At 42.6% G+C, this 23089-nt stretch overlaps 1 protein-coding gene across 2 annotated transcripts; it reads right to left on the bottom strand.

Annotated features, from left to right (window-relative positions):
• Positions 1 to 13059: 13059 nt before the first annotated feature.
• LOC147430052 (phosphatidylinositol:ceramide inositolphosphotransferase 3-like) lies at positions 13060 to 18927 on the bottom strand. Of its 2 annotated transcripts, none has more exons than XM_086496240.1 (12): positions 18653 to 18927; positions 16034 to 16123; positions 15817 to 15903; positions 14975 to 15043; positions 14808 to 14888; positions 14660 to 14731; positions 14384 to 14444; positions 14204 to 14306; positions 14019 to 14114; positions 13881 to 13933; positions 13557 to 13684; positions 13060 to 13477 (listed from the first exon to the last, which is right to left on the bottom strand). In XM_086496240.1, exons 1-12 carry the CDS (start codon positions 18677 to 18679, stop codon positions 13382 to 13384), a joined length of 963 nt encoding a protein of 320 aa, XP_086352366.1. In that variant the 5' UTR covers positions 18680 to 18927; the 3' UTR covers positions 13060 to 13381. The 2 variants fall into 2 exon arrangements, with proteins under 2 accessions (XP_086352366.1, XP_086352365.1); XM_086496239.1 differs by having other exon boundaries at positions 13557 to 13687; positions 18653 to 18926.
• Positions 18928 to 23089: the final 4162 nt, after the last annotated feature.

Raw genomic sequence — 23089 nt, 5'->3', positions numbered from 1 at the left:
ATATGGAATCTTATCCATTTCAGCCTGTTCTTCCTCAGACACGGGACAATCTTGTTTGCTAAGTTTCACATATGGTGGCAATGGAACACTCAGTGCCTTTCCCTTCTCCATATTGAAACATTGCAAAACCTTGTCAATATACTCTGTTTGAGATAACCAAATCAACTTCTTTGATCTGTCTCTCTCAATGCGCATACCAAGTATATGACTTGCCTCACCCATGTCTTTCATGTCAAACGATTTTGCCATCTTTGACTTCAAAGCTGAAATTTCTTCCAAGTGCTTGCCAGCAATCAACATGTCATCCACATACAAAATAAGGATCAGCCAACTACCATCCTTAGCTTTCTTTGTATATAGACAATGATCGAAGTCACTACGTTTGTAGCCTTGAGAAAGCATAAACTTGTGGAATTTATGGTACCATGCCCTCGGTGATTGTTTTAAGCCATAAAGACTCTTTAACAACTGGCATACCCAATCTTCCTTGCCTTTCTCAAAAAACCCTTCTGGCTGCTGCATGTAAATTTCCACATCTAAATCACCATGCAAGAACGCTGTCTTGACATCCATTTGGTGCAACACCAAATCTAATATGGCAACCAATGCAAGAAACCCATTTGGCAGCTGTGCATTAGACAACATACTTCTGACCTTCTCTTGTATGGTCCTATTCATCCTCTCAGCAACACCATTTTGAGGAGGATTGAAGGAGCAGTAAGTTCACGTTTTATACCTTTTGACTCACAAAAGTCCTGAAAGGCCTTTGAAACATACTCTCCACCATTGTCAGTGCGTAAGCATTTAAGCTTCTTGCCACTCTGATTCTCCACAAGTGTCACAAACGTTTTGAAAACACTAAACGCTTCATCCTTGTTCTTGAGAAAGTAAACCCATACTTTCCTCGAGTAATCATCTATAAATGTCATAAAGTAAGAAGCTCCCCCTAGAGATAGGTTAGGCATAGGTCCACACAAATCACTATGAACAAGTGCCAACTGTGTATCTCTTCTACTGCTTCTATGCTTATGTGGCTGCTTTGTTTGCTTACCATACAGACAATGTTCACAGAATTCAAAATCATTAAATGAAAAGCCAGGCAAATAACCAAAACGAGACAAGATTTCCATTCCCTTCTTGGACATATGTCCTAACCGTCTATGCCACAAAGAAACGTTCGGCTGCTCGGTTACATTGATTACATTTTTAGAGACATTTGATACATAAATCATGTAAAGTCCTCCAGAATTTACTCCATGTCCTACTGTCATAGAACCCTTGGATATCTTCCACATGTTCTGTCCAAAATTAGTGACGTAGCCAGCATCATCTAAGTAAACCTGTCTCACATTCTTCAGCGTGAAAGAAGAGCCATTCTGAAACTTCAATTGAACATCGCCAACACCTAAGATCTCACATGTCTGCCCATTGCTTAGCCGAACATGATCTTTAGTGGGCACATAAGAGGTAAACCACTCCTTGTTTGGAGACACATGAAGTGATGCCCCTGAGTCTATAATCTAGTCACTCAGTGCATTTCCATCAGATGCTGTAAGAAGATCTGAGTCCATTGTATTCTTCAAGAAGTAGATGTCTCCTGACACTAGACTGTCATCCACTGCAACAGTGTTTGTCACATTTATTTCTTGAATCTTCACTGAGGACTTGTTCTTCTCACCATGGTCTTCAGCTTTCTCTTTGCCTTTTTCTGCTTTCCATTCTCTGCAGTCTCTTTTCATGTGACCCTTCTTGCCACAATGGTAGCATTCTATGTCACTCTTGCCTTTAGCACTGCGGGACTTGCTACGAGACTGATTCCTCTTTCCACCTTTGTACTTTTCTTTGGTCCTTCCCCTGAAAACTAAGGCTGTTCCTTTGCCTTTGTCCATTGTCTTTCTATTGGTTTCTTCAGTAAGCAGACTTCCTTCTACACCTGCTATGTTCAAACCATCTGGAGGTGCAGAATTACTCAAAGTTGTGCGAAAAGTGTCCCAACTTTCCGGCAATGTGATCAACAGGAACATAGCTCTAACAGGTTCATCAAACTTGACACCTTGAGCTGACAACTGACTGTAGATTGTGTTGAATTCATTCAGATGATTGGACATAGGTGTCCCTTCTTTCATCTTCAAGTCAACAAGCTTCTTAAGCCAGTATATTTGTGAAGCTGAACTCTGCTTCTCATAAATATCACTTAGCTTTAACCATGCTTGATAAGCCGACATCTCGTCTGCTACATTGAAGTAAACGCTTTCTGCCAAAGTCAGCATAATGGTAGAAAGTGCCAATTCATCCATTTCGTTCCATTCATCTTCGTCTATATCTTCTGGTTTTATCCCCTTGAGCTTTATAGGTTTTATCTGCTTCTTTTGTACCAACACGTGCCAAATCTACTTCTTCCACAATGGGAAATTGGTTCCATCCAGCTTCTTGATATTGTAAAGAGCAGTGTCCTGTGATCCAGCCATAGCTACGCTTCACAGTAGTTTACTTTTCTGGGAAAAATTCGGCAGAGTTTCCCCTGTAAACTGACCTCTGAACCAATATCAACCTATCAAATGAACCAAGAAAGCTTCAGATTCTGCAGAAATTTTGGCAGAGTCTCCTTTGTAAAATGGCTCTGGTGTACTAAAAACAGACCAAAAACAGCTCAAAAAACACTATCTCTCTGACACTGCAAGCTGCGGGTAAACCTGTCCTGCACCTGTACTGTCTCTCACTGTCCTGTCACTGTCCTGTAAGCATAGACTGTGACAATGCGTCAACGGCAGTAAAGCAAAGATGCAATCCCAACTGTCTAACTCACAGTCAATACATCCTAGCTTCCTATCTAAGGGTGCTCAAGGGATCGCTCCAAGACCTGTATCACCAAAAGGATCTCAACATTCGAGAATCCCCCAGCTCAACAAAACCTCACTCGACCCTCAACAAAGGCTGCAGTAAATCTGACAGTACATAGACTTCCCACAAAGTCATATATCCACAAATTTCCCACTATATGCTGTAACCGCTGCGGCGGTTGTTTGCTGCGTGACTCACAGCCAGCAAACCCTCAACAAACATACATCATCTCTGACAATACATCCCATGTAGAAGTACCTGCAATGTCAGGATGAAATCTGGAATATCAAGCAGAAAACACAAGCTACCTGATGAACTAGTGGATGTCACCTACAATCTGTGTGTAGATGCGCCCGTGTCGTATGTGACACGCCTCCAAGAACTGTGAGCTGTCCTTCGATGTGTAGACAGCCACAAATCAACACTCTGGGAGTGTCGATATCCTCATCACCTGCAGTCGTAGGCCGAAAACCCCAAATTTGCAGAGTCGGATCTGCACCCGCCGAGACCACGTAGTCGAAAATGGCCTGCGCAGACCTTTGTCGAAGCCGAACGGTGGCTGAGATGACCTCAGAATGAAATTCTGAGAACACCAAGGCCTTCGGGCTATCCCACAGGATTTGGGGCCGTGTCTTCGCCTGTCGAATTTCACTCCAATCTGAGCTGGTGACTCTAGCCTCCTGCAGTGCTGCCCCGAGCCTCGATCTAAGCTCTGATACCAGTTGAAGGAGTACGAGCGGAAGTGCGACGCGAGAGAGAGTGCGAGAAGAAGAGCACGACGATATGGTGAACTCGCTCTACTGTAATGTGTAGAGCATAGTGAGTTCTTATTAGGTTTTTACAAAAGAATATGTGTACATACCTGGCGGCCCGCCCACTTACCTGGGCGACCACATTGGGCTTTATACCCCAACAAAATTGAGTGAGACCAGCACGTGCTACATAGCACAACCCGTAGTAGACTATATGGGACCTGTTATGCAGTATTTGGCATTGACATAAATTCTGCAAAAAATGATAAAATTGCTTGCACAAACCTGGCTGTAGTGGAAACGGAGGCCGAAATGAGCCCGAATCAAAAATCTGAGCAGACTAAGCTAGACGAGCTTGCCTAGAATTTTGTTCACCTACGAACGCTCACCAAAGCTCACAAAAGTTGGAGAAAGTGAGCAGGCATGTGTTGAAGCTGTTGGCGACTAAGCCCAGGAGGACACAACCTACTGTGATACCAATTGTTGGAATTAGGGTTGCAGGAAAACACACACAGCTTGGAGAAGACGAAGGAATCTTAAGGCACACAATGGAGAGTATATTACTTAGTGTGCAATGGAAAGATAGATAGCCCTAGAGTGATGGGCGTATATACAATGCACGAGGGAAAAAACCTCCTAAAGAGGGAAAAATTGCCTCGACAGTCCTAGCGTGTTCACACACATCACTACCACATGTATATGGTAACAAATTTGTCTATGAAGCATCTATAGTATGCACACATACCAATAAAGCTTCTTAGCTCATGTAGATTCCTTGGACTAGGTCATGCTTTTATTACCTCCAACTTTGATGGATCCATACGGATACCATCTTGAGAGATAATGTGACCTAAATATTGAATCTCTTGCAGGAAAAAGTCACTTTTCTTGATTAATGAAAAGCTTTCTCTCTGTCACAACTTGAAAGATTCCCTGGAGGTGTCACTTGTACTCCTCAAGAGAATTTGAGTGGCCTGAAGATTTTATTTCATCATGAGTTTGAATGCGGGTGGAGCATTGTTCCGACCAAAACTTGTAACTTATCAAATAGATTTTCTACCTGCGGCACGGGAAATCTTTTTTTAATAGTGATCCTATTTAGTGCTCTATAGTCGACACACATGTGATATGTGCCATCTTTCTTTTGCGCTAAAAGTATTGGTGAAGAGAATGGAGAGGATCTAGGCCTCACTATCCCTTTTTCCACCAATTCATGCAATTGCCTCATGATCTCCTCTTGTTGAGCTTGCGAAACTCAACAAGGAGGTTTTTTAGGCAGTGAGCTTCCTAGTAGAAGCTCTATTGCATGGTCATCATCCCCTCGTTTTGGAGGTAGCTCACTAGGGATGTCATCAACAATGAAAATATCTTGGAATCTATTTAGGAAATTAGACAACTCTAATTACTCTTGATTTCATTTATTGCTACTTGTAAAAACATTAGAATCATTTATAGATTCTCTAACAAAAACCATATACGCAAAAATAGAGCTTTTCATTGACTTATCAAAAGCAAGCGTATTTACTAGGGATATGGTGTTCTCCAACACATTAGCATCTATATACATACTCTTTTCCATGTAGGTGAAGTAGATTCTCCTTTCAGGGAACTTCATGTTGGCAGCCATGCTGTTGAACCATGGTGCCCCTAGGATAACATCCTCATGTTGGAGAGGAGAGATAAAAAAGTCTTTTTTGTCGACGTAGCTTTGGACATGAAGCCTCAACTTCCCAATCAAGGGATTAATGGAGGCTTGTTGTCCCTTGAAAGTTGTGTCAACAATTACAGTATCTCCCATCTTGAAAGATTGAATGCCCAACTTGGTGGCCAACTCCATTGATATGAAGTTGTGAGTAGAGCCAAGGTCAAACAAGATGAAGACATCATGTTCCCTTACCTTTCCCCAAGCATAGGAGAGAGGTGATCCTTTGCAATGAACATCCTCTTTTGGAGATTCTATGGTGGAAGCTCTAGGAGTCTCACTGCGGGCATTTCTCTTGGGGCAAGAAGGATAGCAATGTCCTTGCTCACCACACTTAAAACACTTATGGTCCTTGCAAAAAGCTTCAAGATCTTCAGGAGAGAGTTTTTTTTTACCTTTGTAAACTCCCTTCTCCTTGGACCGATTGTTGTTGTTGTTGTTATTGGAATTGCCTTGGGAGTTCATCATTGGTTTTCCCCTTTGCATCACTTTTGTCTTTGTTTTCCATGGGCTTGTCATTCCATCTAGCCCCTTTTTGGAAATTGATGCGGGAAGCAACCATGGTGTGATGATTACTTTAGTGATAGAACCAGGCCATTGGGAGTTGACATACTCGGCCATTTCTTCAGATAATCCCGCAAAAATTGTTGTTTTTGCATGACGAAGTCTATCTTTTGGAAGACTGTAGCCTTGAGATGTAAATCCAAAAACTTGTCCACATATTTGTGAATAGACTCATGGGAGAGAAGCTTCAAACTGTTCCATTTGGTAAGTACTTTGTCCTTTGCATCGCTTGCAAGGAATTGCTTCACAATGGAAACTCGTAGAGTTTACCATGTCTTTGGGGCTTCGCCATTGCCACAAAAGCTAGCCCACCATTGACGAGCCGATTTTTGGAAGTGTATAGCTACTTGGCGTAGCTTGGAGGACTCCGTGAAGCCCTCATCTCCAAAGGCCGCATCAAATTGTTGGATGAAGGATAATACTTTGCTTGTGGCACCAAAGGTGCCATCATAGGTGAGAAAAGAGATACTCTTTCCGCCCTCTTTGAACTTCTTGAGATTTTGTGACCTTCGCCATGCAGGGTATGACTCTGCGATGTTCTCCCCTCTTGTACTCTCTAGGAGAAGATCCATAACTTTCGTCGAAAGAGGAGGAAGGTGAAGAAGAAGGAGAAGAGGGTGACATCTTTCTTGATAAAAGTATAAAACCCTTTTGGCAAAGAGGGAAGGAATAAGGCGGCTTGGAATTTCCAAAAGTAGATAAAATTAAAGACAAATATACAATTAAGAAAAATTGTCTTCCCATTGTATGCTATTGAACATCCTCTCATCTCCACTCCGTCTGGACTCTGCAATGCTCTCTCAATGGGTCCCTCCATCCCTAGCTCTATAGCTGAGCCATCTCTCTCTCTCTCTCTCTCTCTCTCTCTCTCTCTCTCTCTCTCTCTCTCTCTCTCTCTCTCTCTCTCTCTCTCTCTCTCTCTCTCTCTTTCATAGCCTTTACTTACGAGTTCTCAGTGATTCCTGTACAAAGTCGTCTCGCCTTGGAGTCTGCTTCCGGGATCAGATCTATGCATGTCTTCCAGCTTCCAAGCTCAGAGTGTTGTCTGTTTCTCTTCTCCATAGCTTCTTCCTTAGCACAAAAGAATTCCATATTCAACCGTTGCAATCTTTCTCGTTGTCCATTAGACCATGGCTGATGCAGTATCTTTGTAATGTAGCATCTTAGAATCCTCTCTCTCTCTCTCTCTCTCTCTCTCTCTCTCTCTCTCTCTCTCTCTCTCCATGAATACTATGGCTGTGTTTTGATGGTCTTCTTTGTTGTATCATTATCCTCATAGCTCGTTCCACATAGAATCACATGATGTTGAGAATGGAATTACAAACAACCTATATCTTCCTCCGTTGTCTATTACACAAAACATCCCAAGTGATCTTTTGTTGGGTTCACAAATCACTCAGTTACAAAGAAGAGGGAACAAAGAAGGATTCAGAAGAGGATGACACAAACATGTGAGGATTGTGACATTGATGAGAAAGAGGCAAAGAAAATTTGTAGGGCAGTTGCTAAGTGTTGGCGTAATCAAATAAACAGGCTTTTCGAGGGTCTTCAAATGAAGATTCTATAGCAACTCCTCCTTCATCGAACGTTCTCAGTGTTGCAACACGCATTGGAGACACTCATTTTCTCTAACATTTGTCATACATTATCTAAGGTGAAGACACCTCATTCGAATAATGATATGTTTTTTAAAATAGGCTAGAGGGGGTGACAGCCATATGAGCAATAGAGATGTTTCCAAGGCTTTAGGACTTCACCGAAGAAATGTCATTGATGCCAATTTTTGGCTATAACATGATGAGGAGAAGGGTCACTTCCCTTAGACGCTTGTCATTGTTGATTGCATAGAAAAGCATCTTAACAGTGGAAATCAGGTAAATCATGTTTGAATTCTATTCAAGGGAAACCCGCATCTCCCCAAACAAGAAAGATGTTGTTCGAAAGAGAATAGGTAAGGGTGTGCATGTACTACATCCAGTGCATCTACTCAATTTGCCTCAGGTATATCAACGCAAAAATCTTGAAAGTGTCATAATTCTTTGCTATGTGTTATTTAGTGCTTTACTATGTGCTTGTAATTTTCAAAATGCTTTACGATGCTTGAAGGTGCCTCCAGCTATTTTCATGTGCATGGTAGTCCATTATAGTACTTAACCGTGCTATATAGTGCTTGACAAAGATTGCTAATTGATTCCAACTTCTCATGATTGCCTATGAGTGCATCCAAGTGCTTCAAAATATCCCCTAATGATTCCAAATGCTTTAGGGTCTTCCCAGTGCACGACAATCCATTCTTGTGAATTACCATTTTTTATAGCACTTGTCACAACTTAATGAATAGTTAAAAATGCTTCCAAAGGGTGCTTGTTAGTACATTATTGTACCTAGCCAATCGTTATGGTTCTTCACAGAGCTTTATGATGCTTGTTGATGTATTAAAGTGCTTGATCATGCTTCAAGTGCTTTCAAGTCCTTCCAAGTGTTGTTGTGTGCTTGTGAGTGACTCTATGTGCTTCTTAATTCTTCCAAGTGCTTCTAAGTGCATCTTAGAGCTACCCAAAGATGTTTTACTATAGTTGCAGTAAGTAGCTTCCAATACTTCAAAGAATTTCTAAATGTGTCTTTTGTGTCACAGAGAGACTTCTACATGCGGTTCCAAGAGGCTCATCCTAACATTAGGATCTTCCTCAGATTCTTTGAGGGTCTGAAGCCATACTTCGTATGCAAGTTGAAGGATTGCAACACTTAGTGTTGTGAATACCATGTTTAGCTTGTATACTTCAAGGAAGCCTTTAATTAGATGCGCTAGGGAAGATACGGGCTACATAGAACGTCATGCTTTTGCAGATACCTTGTTTGCAATTCTTGTGATGGAACAAGGCAGTGCACAACATCCAATGCCAGATTTCTGTCCCTAACAGACCAATGGGAGTTTGTATTGTGTCACAAGCCCATTGACAATAATAATCGCCGCAAAAAATGTCTTTTGGGAACATGCAAACATTGTGGCATTGAAAGGCTCTCGTTGTGTCAAGGCGAACAAAGTGATGATATCTCTACGATGGTTGTGAAGCTTTTTGGCGAGGTAGGAAGTGGATGAGAAAGGTAACATAAAATCCTGAAAATATCTCGTGGTTTGATAGGTCAGTCCCATGAGTTTCATTTCCTTGCTTCAAAGCAAATTGGGAAGCTTCATCAAATACAACTATGTGTACAAATGGCAAGCTCAAGAATTCAAGGAGTGATTAAATAACTTTACTGACAATGTAGTGGTGTATGTAGTGGATTTTGCAGAGAATTACTCCTTCAAGGTATAGAATGAGATTCAATCAATGTCACAATTTTGGTTCACAGTTCATACTTACGTGATTTGCTTGGTGTCATTCAAAAGACGACCCACGTGACACTTTGTTTGCAACACTATTTTCTTTTGCACAATAAGTGTCTGAAAAGTCAAGGCTATAGTGTCAAGTGACACTGGGTGTGTTCAAATGGTGTTGCTTCACAATTCAAAGCAAGGCGGCCATTCTATTTTGTAGCCCGATTCTTCAATATGACAGATATCAAGATGATGCGCAATTTCTTTGCTTCTAGCCATGGTAAGGGTGAACACGATGGGGCTAGTGCAGTGCTGAAAATATCTCACACATGAGCAGTTGAAATTTGACGGATGGGTGTTGCATAACGCTTTAAGTGTTGTTGCATTCCTCAATGCAACCCTCAAAAAACAATGTCCACAGACAAGCAAGAAAGTCGATCGTTTATTCTGGGAGGTCAAGCTCGGTGGTGTTGACAGAGACACAGAGTGGGATTGCATGCGCATCAGAGGGTCTCAATCCTTTTATTGTGCCAATGGCTACAATCAAACAGACATGCACGGAGTAAGGCACAGACTATTGTCTTGCTTTTGCTATGCGTGCATCAAAGGCCAATGGAGGAGATGCACAAACAAAGACCACGTGGAGGGGTGGGAGTACTTGCCAATACAGCCCACATTTAGGGATGAAACCGATGGAGAATTGTCAAGGGAGGCTGAGGATGAATATTCCCCCATGTACATTAGCGACCATGAGGACCTAAGCGATGCCTTGATGGTTGGCCAAAACTTTGTAGCAGTGAATGTAGAGGAGCCAGGTGCAGACTTCTACATCCTCCAATGCACTTAGGCAAAGCGCTTGACCATAAACTCCAAAAGGGATGAATGGCATAACCATATTAAGAAAATTTCATATGCCATTGAGGAACTATTCTACGACAAGGTAAATGGGTGAGATGATACTTATGTCCTTTTGGACAAGAAACCCACTGCTCTTATCTACTCCCACATGGTGCCATGCATCAGGTTTCCAATGTGCCTAAAGGAAGGTGAGCCTAATCTATATGATATGCCAAATGATGTATTTGAACAAATCTATAATAGCATGCCCCCAGAGGAGAAATTGTAAGTTCTATCTATGTGATAATTGATAACATGCCCACAATTTGTACTCACATATAGCCAGCACTTCACCACCACTAAGCACCACTTGACATCCCTTTTTTCGTACTTCACCACCACTAAGCATCACTTGACAACACTTTCCCCCAGCACAACCACTAAGAGAGCACTTTTCCATCAGTTCATCGCCACTAAGCACCACTTGAGAGCACTTTTCCAGCACTTCACCACCACTAAGCACCACTTGAAAGCATTCGAGCACCAGATAACAGGCACTTTCTAGCACTTCTCAGCACTTGCTATTCTCTTGACAACCACTTGAAAGCATTAACTTGGCACTTTGTACTACTTGAAAGTACATTCACACCACTTGACTAGCACTTTACAACACATTCAAGATGATAATCAAGTAGACATCACCACAAAAGCATTCCTATATAAGGATGTATTCATCATAGTTATTATGAACTAAGGTTTACATATAGAGATAGTTAGCTACACAAGCAGTTATCTACATAAGGAGGGAAGGTAGTTAGATATAGGAGATGTCTAAGCAAGGAGTCTACTATGGAAATTTCCCCATCCTTGGCCGCTTATATTTGGCTCGTGTAGGAGCATGGTTTGGGGGGATTTTTTGCATTTTGTGAGAGGGAATTCCATGCTAGGAATGTACCTTCAAATCCACAATATCCAAATTCCATCGTACAAGAGCCTCCTTCCTGGCATCAAATAGACACACTAATGGTTTTCACTTTGTCAACACTCTCAACCCATTGTAACGCAAATTCGGCCATATTCTCTTTTGAGAAATGTTCCCACTTCCTCTCATCCTGCTTCTCCAACTCAAGAAGAATCACATAGCAAGGAGGATCATTAAAGTACATCTTATACAATTCATGTAGCACCAATGTGTTTGACTTATTGAACTTAGGAAAAAAATACCAAAAAGTTCAAGCTTTTTGAAGTACATTGGATTTGGAAGGTTATGAAAAGTCCAACTGCTAACATGGCATGGCAAGTGTTTTGTGAGAGCCAGCCACTCAAGCAATGCGTGGCCTAAGTCAAGCACTTGTCAATAGCACTTTCCAGATTCTGATGAATGCGTGAGGACTATAGGAACACCTATGCTACCTAACTCACTACAAGTAAGAAAATCTATGTGTCCTGTGATACGTAATAGGTAATGTTGTCATCTCCATCTATTTTGGCAAAGTAGAGCATTGATACATTTGAGGGCAACCTTATTTTTCCCTTATCGCCCTTATCGTGCATGTACGCAAGTACATTGTGGAAGTTAAAAATGACCGCCAAATCTCTATTGTCATTAAAGCGAATGATGATGTGAGGAACTTTGCAATCAATGTGCTCTACCTCATCAGTGGGTGGTGGGGATTTTGAGCCGGCGACATGAATTTTAACTACAGAACACATGAACAAAAACTCAAAGAAAACACTTACATATTATACTGTCGAGAGACAGTATGATAGCATGAAGAGAGAGATACAAAGGTGCAAGAAGCGCTTGGATCACATCCATTGTCAGCCATTGGCTCACCTGACACCTAGCACACATTTAGTTTACATAACAAAGTAGCATGATTCTTGTTCTATGAAATCACTTACTTACCTACAGAGTACACACATTCCCAAGTGCCCATCATCTTTCTATAATAGGTATCTCCCATTGATAGTCTAGTACAACACACTTAGCATGCAGACAATAGAAAAGTAGAAAGGATACTACTAGTGGACACACGACACCTCGGCCGCATGTTTGTCCGACAGCACTTGGCCACAGGCCACAATATTCTCATCAATCACAACAAACTCAACACTTGCGACAGACTTGGAAGGTGGAGTAGACACTAGAAGGGCCCTACCCTCTCTCTTCAAGAATCTACGTAACCTACCTCTAACCTCATCTAGTGTCCTTTCCATTTCTTGAATTGTATCTATAAAAATGAAAAACAAAAGAAAATTATGGATTGCTTGAAGTGCTTCAGAGTGTTGTGAAGTGCCTCAAAATGCCTATAAAGAGAAGCACTTTAAATTTCTTGTTGAAGATTTGCTCTTAGCCTCTCCATCTTTGCAATAATTGGAGCACAAGCTAAGTAGTTGCCTTCATTGCACAACCATAAATCAAGCTTTTCTAGTAAGATAGATTTAGTAGAAGCAACCTTCTCTTTAGCTTTATGGGCCTGGCGATCAAGTTCATCTGCAATTTGATCCACCCAATTTGTGTACAGGGGTTAGGATGCAATCTCAATTTCTTTTGAAGGGAGTTGGATGTAGTAGGGAGGTAGGAGTACATCTCAAATTAAACGTGCACATGGTAATTCATCATAAACTTCATCACTTCCCTATTCAAATCCCCTTCTGTGACTAGACATTCTTCAAGACCATTCAATCGATCACTGCCCGTGCAATCATATGGCTTTCAGATTCCAAAGGAGAGATTTCAACCCATGCATTTGGAGAGGGTAACCAACAAAGCAAGCTGGCGATAATATTCCGACACCGCAGCCACAGCTACAACCAACCAATAAACCCACAAAAAGGCAGCAGATAAATGTACAAAAGTCAGTGCTAACTGTGAAGCAAGTAAATTAAGGATCTGAAGGAGATCAAGAACCAAAGGACAAAAAATGCAGAAGCAATCCTTATAAAGTTTAAACCCATCTTCCCAAAGAACTCAGATTACTGATGTTATGCTAGTCAAAAGGGCTTTTTAAACAAAACAAAGATAGGGTCAACCATACATAGGCCATTATAAATGCATAGAATTTGTATTATTGAAAGGGGTCGCCTCGGAATTACAAGATACTATACAAGCCGAGCCTCAACGCACCACTGCTTTGTGCCTTGAAGCCAACAGCAGCTCAAATAAGGTACAGACAGAAGAATAACTCAGCTCATTAGAGCTGGCTTTCTTGGCTGATGACGATCCTGAGTAAAAATACAAAGCTGGTGATTATCGCAGACAAAAAGCCGGGCACCCACTTCCTGTAAAGGACTGCGTTCCACTATTGCTCATAAATGAATGAGGGTTTATGCAAGCCCCTGAACAGGGTCGAAATCTCAACACTACGTCCCATTTAGAACAATGTCACTGAGGTTTGAACTCCCAAACTTGGGGCTTCCATCATCGATAATCTTGCCATTTACTGGCATTCGCTGCCTCTGCACAAAATGGTTCCAGACATCACAAATATGCCACACATCATCTGTAAAGAAACAAGATATCCAGTTGTATGTATACCCTGTCGGAGGAGACATCTGGATTGTTGCCATTCATGAGCTTATGAAGCTCTTCTTTAGACTGCCCATCTTTCTCCTTTGTGTTCAGAGGAAGTATTGGAGGGCCACCATTAGAGCTTCGCTCGGAAACTTCTGCATGCAAAAAAAACGTAATAAGCAGCATGAAAGAGGATATTCTCAACGGAGAATTTAATACAAAATCTAAACTCCAACTTTCAACGGTAACAAGCATTGAGGGATCAGCTCAATAACATGAAACGTAAAGAGCACAACCAACTTACTGAGAACGTTAATGAATCCCAAAAGATCAACCGAAACAACTTACCCACATCATGGAGGTGCTTGTCTATGAAAAACGTAACCAGATTAACCGTATACCTGCACAAAGACAAAGACGATTCTCTCTGAGAATACGCACAATTTTGCATTGGGTCATAACAGTAAAAATATAATTAACCTTTACCAAGCAACCACCACATCTACGGTGTAATGCTTTCTTGAAGCAACAATCAGAAAGCTTAGAACTACAGCTAGGACCCATGCTAGCTGTTTCATCCATCTGGACATAAAGAGTGGCACCATCATAACAGGCTGGAAAAAAACTTGCTAACACTAGTACCTTTGTCAAACTGAAGCTAAAATAACCACCTTTTGGTTCCATATTTCTGATATGTCAGCACAAAGACAAGGGTGAATATCATATGCGATGAAAAAATAAGGTCCCCACATCCATATACTACTCCATAAGGAACTGCCAGTAGTGCAGGAAATCAGATATAGAAAGCAAGCACAAGCATCTCGAACCCAAGTTTAATGTTTGATACATACAGTTCAAAAATATCACTTCTGAAATACTTTTCGGATGCGGAAGAGACGCCATTTTGGATCCCTACAATATTTCATAAGAAGAAAGCTTCACAAAAAGAACCAATGTGGCCCACAGTGAACCTAAAAATTTCATCTCTGATTTGGTGCAACCACAAGGACTTTGAAGGGAGTCTTCCCCTACAGAAATCGAAAAGACTTTGACATAAAGCCCGACCTAGAGCCATGTGAAGATAGAGCTCCAAACCCAATGCAAGTAACTAAAACATGTTCAATTACCTCCCGGCAATGATAATTTGGCCCTGGCAGCTGGGTGACCATAAATGATGCTATTCTCAAGCTCTGTGACACCTGCCAAATCCATGCGCAGCATTCCATAAGTGCCTAAACTTGGCATTATAAACATAGGTTTTTGATACAAACTTACCACCAAAATTGTGAGGCACCTATACCACACGAGCACTGTATAAAAGCGTTTGACGTAAAAGATAAAAGGATGGAAAGTCCACTGTAATCAGCACAACAGAAGGTCAACACAGCTCGACAAAAGCCTTTAAGTGCTGCACAAAATGTGCACAATTTTAATCAGCTCACCAGAACAAAAGAGAAAAATATGAAGGAAAACAGTGTCTCGCTGAGGTATGCTTTGTCAGCACCAAGCTCCTGACCAAAGATACGGGACGCAATTAGTGGATATAAATATTTTCGGGTTTGAAAATACCAAACAGTAAGTTTGCCAGGTACTTTCACCTTAAAAGAAACCCTACTGATAAAAAAAGTCCAATGATATGATGATTTTTAAATGGGAAAATTACCAAAATACCCTTAAAATTTGGACAATTCCCAAAAAACCCCTCAAATTTCAAGAATTCCCACAATACCCTTGTGCCAATTTCGGACAAAATCCTCCAATGATCTCTATTTCTAATAGTCTTGAACAACACAGATAGGGCATTTGTGGCTACAAATAATGAACAAATTCGTCTTGAGAGCCCACAATACCATCTAAAATCCTAGTTCTATCAACTTCTATTGAGGGAGAAACAATCTTTCTATGAAGAGCTGCAAGGAAACGAAGGCTCTAGAGATGTTTGTGGGATTGTCAAGGGGTATTTTGAGAATTTTAAAGTTTTTTAAGGTCGCTCTGGGAATTCTTGGCAAAATACGAGGGGTATATTTGGAATTTCCACAAAATTCAGGGGTATTTTAGTGATTTTCCCATTTTAAAGCTACAAATCTACTATCAACTCCTAGACATTTCTTGCTATATCCGTTTCCCATGTACAGACTAACAACCATCTGTTCCACTCTGAACACGCATAGCCCTGTCGCCACTAATTGCTTATTACTTAATACATGCAAAAGAGAGAGTTCCTGGAAGCTATACAACAATTTTGTACACAAGTAATAGGAAACTTCTTCTCACAGCAACTTACGGGAAGAAAAAGAAAACCTATGTCCTGTAGCACGGGACCTGGCCTGTGTAGATAGTGAACAGCTCTAGCTGCCAAGCCATGCAAATACTGCAACACAAAACGAAAAAACAGTAAAAAGCAGAACACCAATGATTGCATGCTAAAAGCAATGGAATGAAGAGACTAATCTATTATGCAAAGACGGTACAGGTAAGAGAAAAAGTAAACAATGCACCACCTGGAAAAAAAGCCCAAAAAGCAAAAACTTCCATCTTTCTTTGAGAAGAGGCCACTCAACAGAGTACTCGAAGATTATCCTCCGCAACAGCTGCATTTGCACACATCACAAGCCATCAAAACACTTAGAAATCACAGCTGCCCGAGCCACATGCCTTGACGCAGAATTGCATTAGTAAGATGACTTGTTACTGAAAAAGCATAACATATTTTGTTATAATGTTACATGTAGTTGTACAACAGAAAAAGATAAGAACCACAGTGGGCCTTGTAAGTTGTTCCAGATATTTATAAAGTTACTACACCCAATGCTACTAAAGAATTATGTAGAGCTTATGGGGAGATTCGCGGCAACAAAGCACTCATCTTCTTTGATCCTGGAGCTACTGAAAATGTCATTCATCCAGAATGTTTGAAAACCATCGATTTCAACTACGGTCAACTTGTCGGAGGCATTGAAGCAGAGCTAGCTACAGGAGACACCAATACAATTGTTCCACCTATCGGTGCTCTTCATGTCACCATTCAAGGGTACCATGGCAAAAGTGGACTTCCACATCTGAAATTGGGACATTGTGACGCCTTGGCACCATCACAATGATGCTACCATTCATATCCGCAACCGAACCATTACCTTGAACCAGGATGGCAAGACGAACTTGTAAGCGGCGCAGACTTCCCAGATTCGGAGATAGATGGTGAGAGAAAACGCTAGAGAGAGGTGTAGTCACACACAACAAAAACACTAGCAAGAGGAAAGGCTAGAGTGTGTGCCCAAACGTTGGTACTCTGCAATGATCACATGCCAAAAGTACAAGGGGAGGTGCTGCCTATATAGGACAATTGATAACTTGCCCTACCTGCTGGCAAAAAACCCCACGACCCTAAAAACTGAGAAAAATGCTAATAAATATGAAAACTCGCCGAAAGTGACCTGCCACACATATTTAGTAGCGGAACTGCACAGAATTGGAGACTCTGACCCCGGGAAACCCTAGGAACGAGGGTCCTGCCTAATGCCAGCCTATCAGGTGAGCAACACCGTGGAGTGTATCATCGAGAAAAGGTACGTCTACCTCAAGTACGGCTGGGCACAGCCACAAAACAGCCCTCACTCCCTAATCTGCTCCTGGGAGATACGGGAGCCACCACCGGACAAAAATTTGAACTCTAATAGGTCATCCCCCTTCTATGGTGGGATTGCCCCCGTGTAGGTTGCTCCTCCCTTGTCCACAAAACGCCAGAAATAGAGAGGACAGGGCACCCCTTCTTATAGCTACTACTTGGGTAGTCCTTTTGTCTCTTAAGTGCCTCTAGGGTCTCTTATGTATTCAGCTAAGTTAAGGTATGGTAATCACCCAAAAAACTAGAAAAATCCTTAAATGAGAATTTCTTACTTCCTTTGATGCCAAGTCATGCACATGCGCACAAACAAGATGTTGCATCATGCAAGTTGGTACGAAGCACAAATTGTGTCTACTTAGTATTAGCCTAGAGGTATGCCCTCGGTTTCCCAACCGCACCTAGTACAACCATTTGTGCAAAAAGGCTTATGCACGGCTATTACTTAATCTAATGCAGCTCTTCAGGCATGCAAGTCTTGTGAACAAGCTCCCCTAGGGTTTTCTAGTCTAGGGTTTGGCTCTGAGTCATAGTAGCATGTCCATGTTGCACACCAAGCCCATGTGCACGTGAAACTATCTACCTTTCTTCTTCACCATTTTCTTTTGTGTAGGGTATTGCAAGAATTCTCATGTAGTAGAGGATCCTACACACGTCTAACCAAATTACCAAATTAAAGTCCAGTTGTCCACCGAATCGGAGGCCAGTCATGTCATCACCGCATCTTCTACTATCTCATTTGGGATCTTACATCACTATCTCTCTCATTTTTTCTCTCTCACCAAGCCGGCCGATCTCTTTTCAGGTGTATCTCTCATCCTATCTTCCTTGTGTTTTGGATATGCCGCCTAGAGTCTAAGCTGCCCCAATCTGTCATGTTTTCATCTCCTTGGGCTACTAACGCTAGCCTAGGGGAATATCTACATTGGTAGAGGTGCAAAGAGTTGTCCCCTCACCGCTTCAAGTCCCATCCATCATCCAATTCACTTTCTGGCTGCCACTTCGACACACACAGACTAAACTTAGCAATCATTCCAAATGTAGGGGGAACATGTCACCACAAAGAAATGCCAAGGTGCCTACTACTACTGGAACCTTGATGGATTACCAGCACGCTTGTGAGATGCCCATGCACCCTAGGGTTAGCCGCCACCTCAAAAACACACTCCACGGTGTCCATAGCCGCACAACCAGGAAATTCGGCCAAGAAACCCAGAGCCAAGGAGGATATTCGTCACTACCAACAGCACTGATAGAACAGTGAACGAGGCTATTGACTGTAGTATCACATTCTGGACTCTGCCATACCCTTGAGAAAAACCTGTACAAGTCATATTGGCACAGAGTCGACATACAACTACTTGGAGCACATAGTACACATGTGGAGCCATAATCTTTGGATCTCTCTCATACAGCCTTTCACAGATGCTCTCTCTCTCTCTCTCTCTCTCTCTCTCTCTCTCTCTCTCTCTCTCTCTGTGGTAGATAAAACACGGACCTTGGAAGATTCCCGAGCGATGTACATTAGTCAGGTCTGCTGAATCGAACCACAGTGGCAAATCGAGGAGAAAGATCGGCGAAGAAAGGCTTTCGAGCACAAAGCGTGGCTGCTGCGTCGGGTGGAAGACTGCCAGAGAGACGACTAGAAGGTGCATGTGGGTGTAGCACTTGAAAACTGGAGTCCCAAGTCGCCCACCATGAGGGCGGCACCTCCAGCGCGTAAGCCTGTACCTAGCCGTGTTGGACGAACCCACAAAAAGTGTGAATTGGTAGTCTTCTGGGATCTCCTTTCCCCATCCTCGTATTTTTCCTTAATGCAAGTTTAGTTTTTTGTGTCGCGCGGGCACAAATTACAAATCAATGGGCCATTGGGTCGTGTCCGTGTGTCGGTTCAACCCCTTTTGGATGCAATATTTTAGGTGCTAGTACAACAGCGCCGCGGCCCAAAGAGTCTCTCTCTCTCTCTCTCTCTCTCTCTTCGGGCTGCCCATTGCTCACTCGCCTGAAGTTGGGAAAAGAGGACACATGGGGGGAATGTCTGCCAAACTCCCTCCCCCTTTTATATATAGTACGAGTATAGCCGATCGCCTTCGGCGGCCTCTCTCTCTCTTCTTCGCCCCCCCCTCTAAGCTCTCTCTCTCTCTCTCTCTCTCTCTCTCTCTCTCTCTCTCTTTTTCACTCCCCCACTTTTGGCTTATAGCCTTCATCTCGCAGAACGTGACACGTGTAAAGGGTCACTCCCTCCGCCATATTATGTTAATAGATAGATTCTTCTTTATGTGCCACGTCGGCACACATTACACTCCAATGGGCAATGGGATCCTCTGTGTGTGCGTTCAACCGTACTTCAAATGATGTGCATGTGAAGCAACACATGGCTTAAGATACTCTTATGACTTTGCTAGAATAGGTCTTAGAGGAGAAGAGACGCCTCTTGTTTTAATGTTCTCTCCTTTTAATGCTTTCATTAGCATCCAAATCCTTCAATGGCCTAATGTGCAACATTGATTCTCTTATTTCACAAGACCCACTTGAATGTTCACCTTGTTGCACATGTTACCCCCATGAGCCCCTCAAAATTGTGCATGGTTCAAACTGCCTAGAAACAAAGCAAATGTAGGGGTGTGCACCTTTCTTAGCTTGCAAAGAGTGGTCCATAAATTAGCGCTTCCTTTTTGGGCCCACCAAAAAGTTGGGTGGCTGGTTTTAACTCACCTTTTCAATGGAAACCGCAGGGAATAGTTTTATTTTTCTCCAATTATGCAATCAAAAGGCTTGAAAACTCCACATAGGCTCTTTGTTGCGAAATCTTCCTCCTCGTTATATGAGTACCACTCTCTCTCTCAAACCAAATTTCTCCTTTAGCAAGATTTAGCTGACCAAAATGAGCATGCCAAAGTTTCTCATCCAAAATAGACTTGGAATCAAGAAGTACAAATTTTGAACCTTCCCCATATTTTTTGTGAGCATTGAACTTAGATAACCGCCACAAAACAAAGTGCCATATGCCACAATTATATGATCCACCAAAACGAAAACCATGCATATTAGTTGTCATCCACAAATTTGATTGAAAGACCAAGTCAGATACATCTCACGAGAAGTGAATAAATTGTAATGTGCTTGGTTGTACCATCAACATAGTACCAAACATGATTCATTGATTATATAATACATGTATCGAGAATAGATGGATCATGTTGATAGTGTGCACTAAAAGCCCATTTGGCATCATACACAAGAGTTATCAAATCTACATTTTAAGAAGAATATGATGAAGGGGATCGGGGAGCACCACAGACATAGAGTGAGAGAGAGAAGGAGACACACACACGATGTGGGTGGGGAGACTGTGAAGTGGCAGCTCCCCCTATAGAGTATACTCACTATAAGTATAGGGTAACGGTGGGCGGGCGCCCATGACCTGGGCAACCGGTCAAGGCACATAGGCCTTAACCCCAACAACCTCCCACTTAAAGGCCAATGTGCCTTTAAGCAAGATCTACTAGTGTACAACTAATAGAAGGTGAGAGATTCTCTCAACCTATGCCCACTGACTCTCGATGAGCTAGTGCATCCGGCTCTACGGATAGACAAACATCCCGCTGTGCGGAAGCCACACAGAGCTAGCTCCAAGCTCTGCAAAGAGTCTACAAGAGCTCATGCACTCCTGCAAGTATCGGTCCAATACCTGCAAACCTCCCCTATGCTCTATGCCGAGATCAGTCATCGAACAACTAATCAAACGTGTTGCAAATGCTCCCACTGCAGCTGTTATGTCGAGCCTCGAGATCAGCATCTCGTACATGAGGACACCAAACGTTGATGCAACCCTGGTAACCTCTGCCACCTCCAACTCAGAACTCAACTCACGGCAATCATGTCCCCTATCATAGAGACCATGAACTCTGACTCCGAGCTGTGGAGTGACTCCTCGTGCCCACCGCATATCACATGTGTACCAAGAGTATCCATCTGTCTTGAATCTGCATCAAGCTCTGGCATAAGCATATCAAGAAATGACTCCACAATAGCCGACATCTCAGCATGCATGTGAGTCATCTCTGTCATCACCTCTCATGACTCATCCTGTTGTGACTCACTAGAGCTGTCCCGCTCTACCTATGCATCCGTAGACGCAACCTGCACAACAAGGTCACTACTTTACACTCCATGCAAAGCATCCTGCAACCCACAAGCAAAAGAGACTCGCCGGCTCTCTCGCTGTCTACCTGGCTGCATGATCACAGAGACAACACCGTCTCTCCCGTTATCCACATGCAATGGGTAACCTGGACCACTCCTAGCATCTCTCGCAATCACTAGCGAACCCAAATGTATCACAAAATCTCGCTCTCAAAGCAAAATCTGACATCCACAATCTCTAAGCTGACCAATCGAGATTAAACGCACTGTCAAATCTGGTACATAGCGCACATGTCGTAATAAGTAAGATGCACCACTAGGTAATGACAGTCTCACATCTCCTGCACCTGCTATCGCATGCACCGAGCCATCGGTCAAATGTACACTGCCAAGCATCCCGCTAGAATAGCTACAAAACCATTCACGATGCGACATGACATGAAACATAGCATCTGCGTCTAGCAACCACTGCGAAGAGAGTGCACTATCCATGTGTATAGCATCTCGTGCATAGCTCGAGGTAAAAGTGACATCCCCGTCACTAGTATACTCCGACACTACATCTGCCTCAACTGTCAAAGCAACTGAGTCCATGGCATCACTACATACATCTCTGAGACTGCCATGTCTCCTACGATGTCGCATACGACGAAAACAGCGTCGTCTAACGTGTCCAGAATGGCCACAATACCTGCATGTCACTTGTTGACGTACTCGTGAATGTATATGTCTCATACGAGTCCTTGATGACTCAGATGTATCATACATATCATGTAATCTGCTCCAAAGTGCTCTCGAAGTAGTCTCATACATAACAAGAGCATATACAGATTCCGCAAGGTGCAAAGAGAGCGTAGATAGTGCCATCTCCTCTAGATCTTGCCACTGATCGTCAGACATGTTTGAAGGTCTACCTGCATCACCACTCAATGGTCAATGCAACCCTCGCTGTGTCAGTGCATCAAGCATACAATCTCTCCATGCCGCAAAGTCTGACCCATCAAACACGCGCATCTGTGAGAGGTCACAATCTGATCGATCACCTGTCTCTTCCATGAGCACAAGTAGCAAGGTAGATAGCAAAACCACCTCACCAACAACACCTGGAAACTGTCTACAAATATGGCTAGAAATACAATGTAAAACCTGTGAGACACACTTCAAAATAGAGCTCCCGCAATGTCAATACAAGCCTCGCCTGCTCTAGTATCACACTGCAATCAAACGCACTACTTACAAGATGCATTCATGATTACCATAACCATGTGCATAATCTTCACCGAATCAACCCTGAAATTCAGCCCAAAATTACAAAATTCTCAGCCCTCTTGCATGGCCAAAAACAGTCCATAATTCAGCCCCACACTACCAACCGTAGCGCATCAAGAATCAGCCCAAACTTCTCCAAGAAGTTATGACTTGTTCGGTCTGAAGATCACCTGCACACACGCCGTCATAGAGCATACATCCGTGAGCTAATCACCAAGCCCACACTGTGCGGTATCGATGCATACACACGCACAAATCTCCCACCTGCAGAGAACACCGCACGCAAATGCTGAGTGCAACCCGTAATCTCTACCTAGATCGCATAAATGATGCGCATAAAACTCTTCGAAAAATTTTGCCAGAGTTTCAGCATAAAATGGCTATAAACCCAAATAACCATAAAGTGAACACCAAGCTCACAACAAGAGCTACCAAATGCGTATCATCCACACTCACTGCATGCTCAAATCTTCACAAACCTGAGTCAAGTAAGCTCTCATGTAAATCACCTCATATGACC

This window comes from Adiantum capillus-veneris, chromosome 22 (genome assembly GCF_014529385.1).
Source record: "Adiantum capillus-veneris isolate H3 chromosome 22, ASM1452938v2, whole genome shotgun sequence".
Classification (NCBI taxonomy): Eukaryota; Viridiplantae; Streptophyta; class Polypodiopsida; order Polypodiales; family Pteridaceae; genus Adiantum; species Adiantum capillus-veneris.
This window is presented reverse-complemented; position numbering and strand designations above follow the sequence as displayed.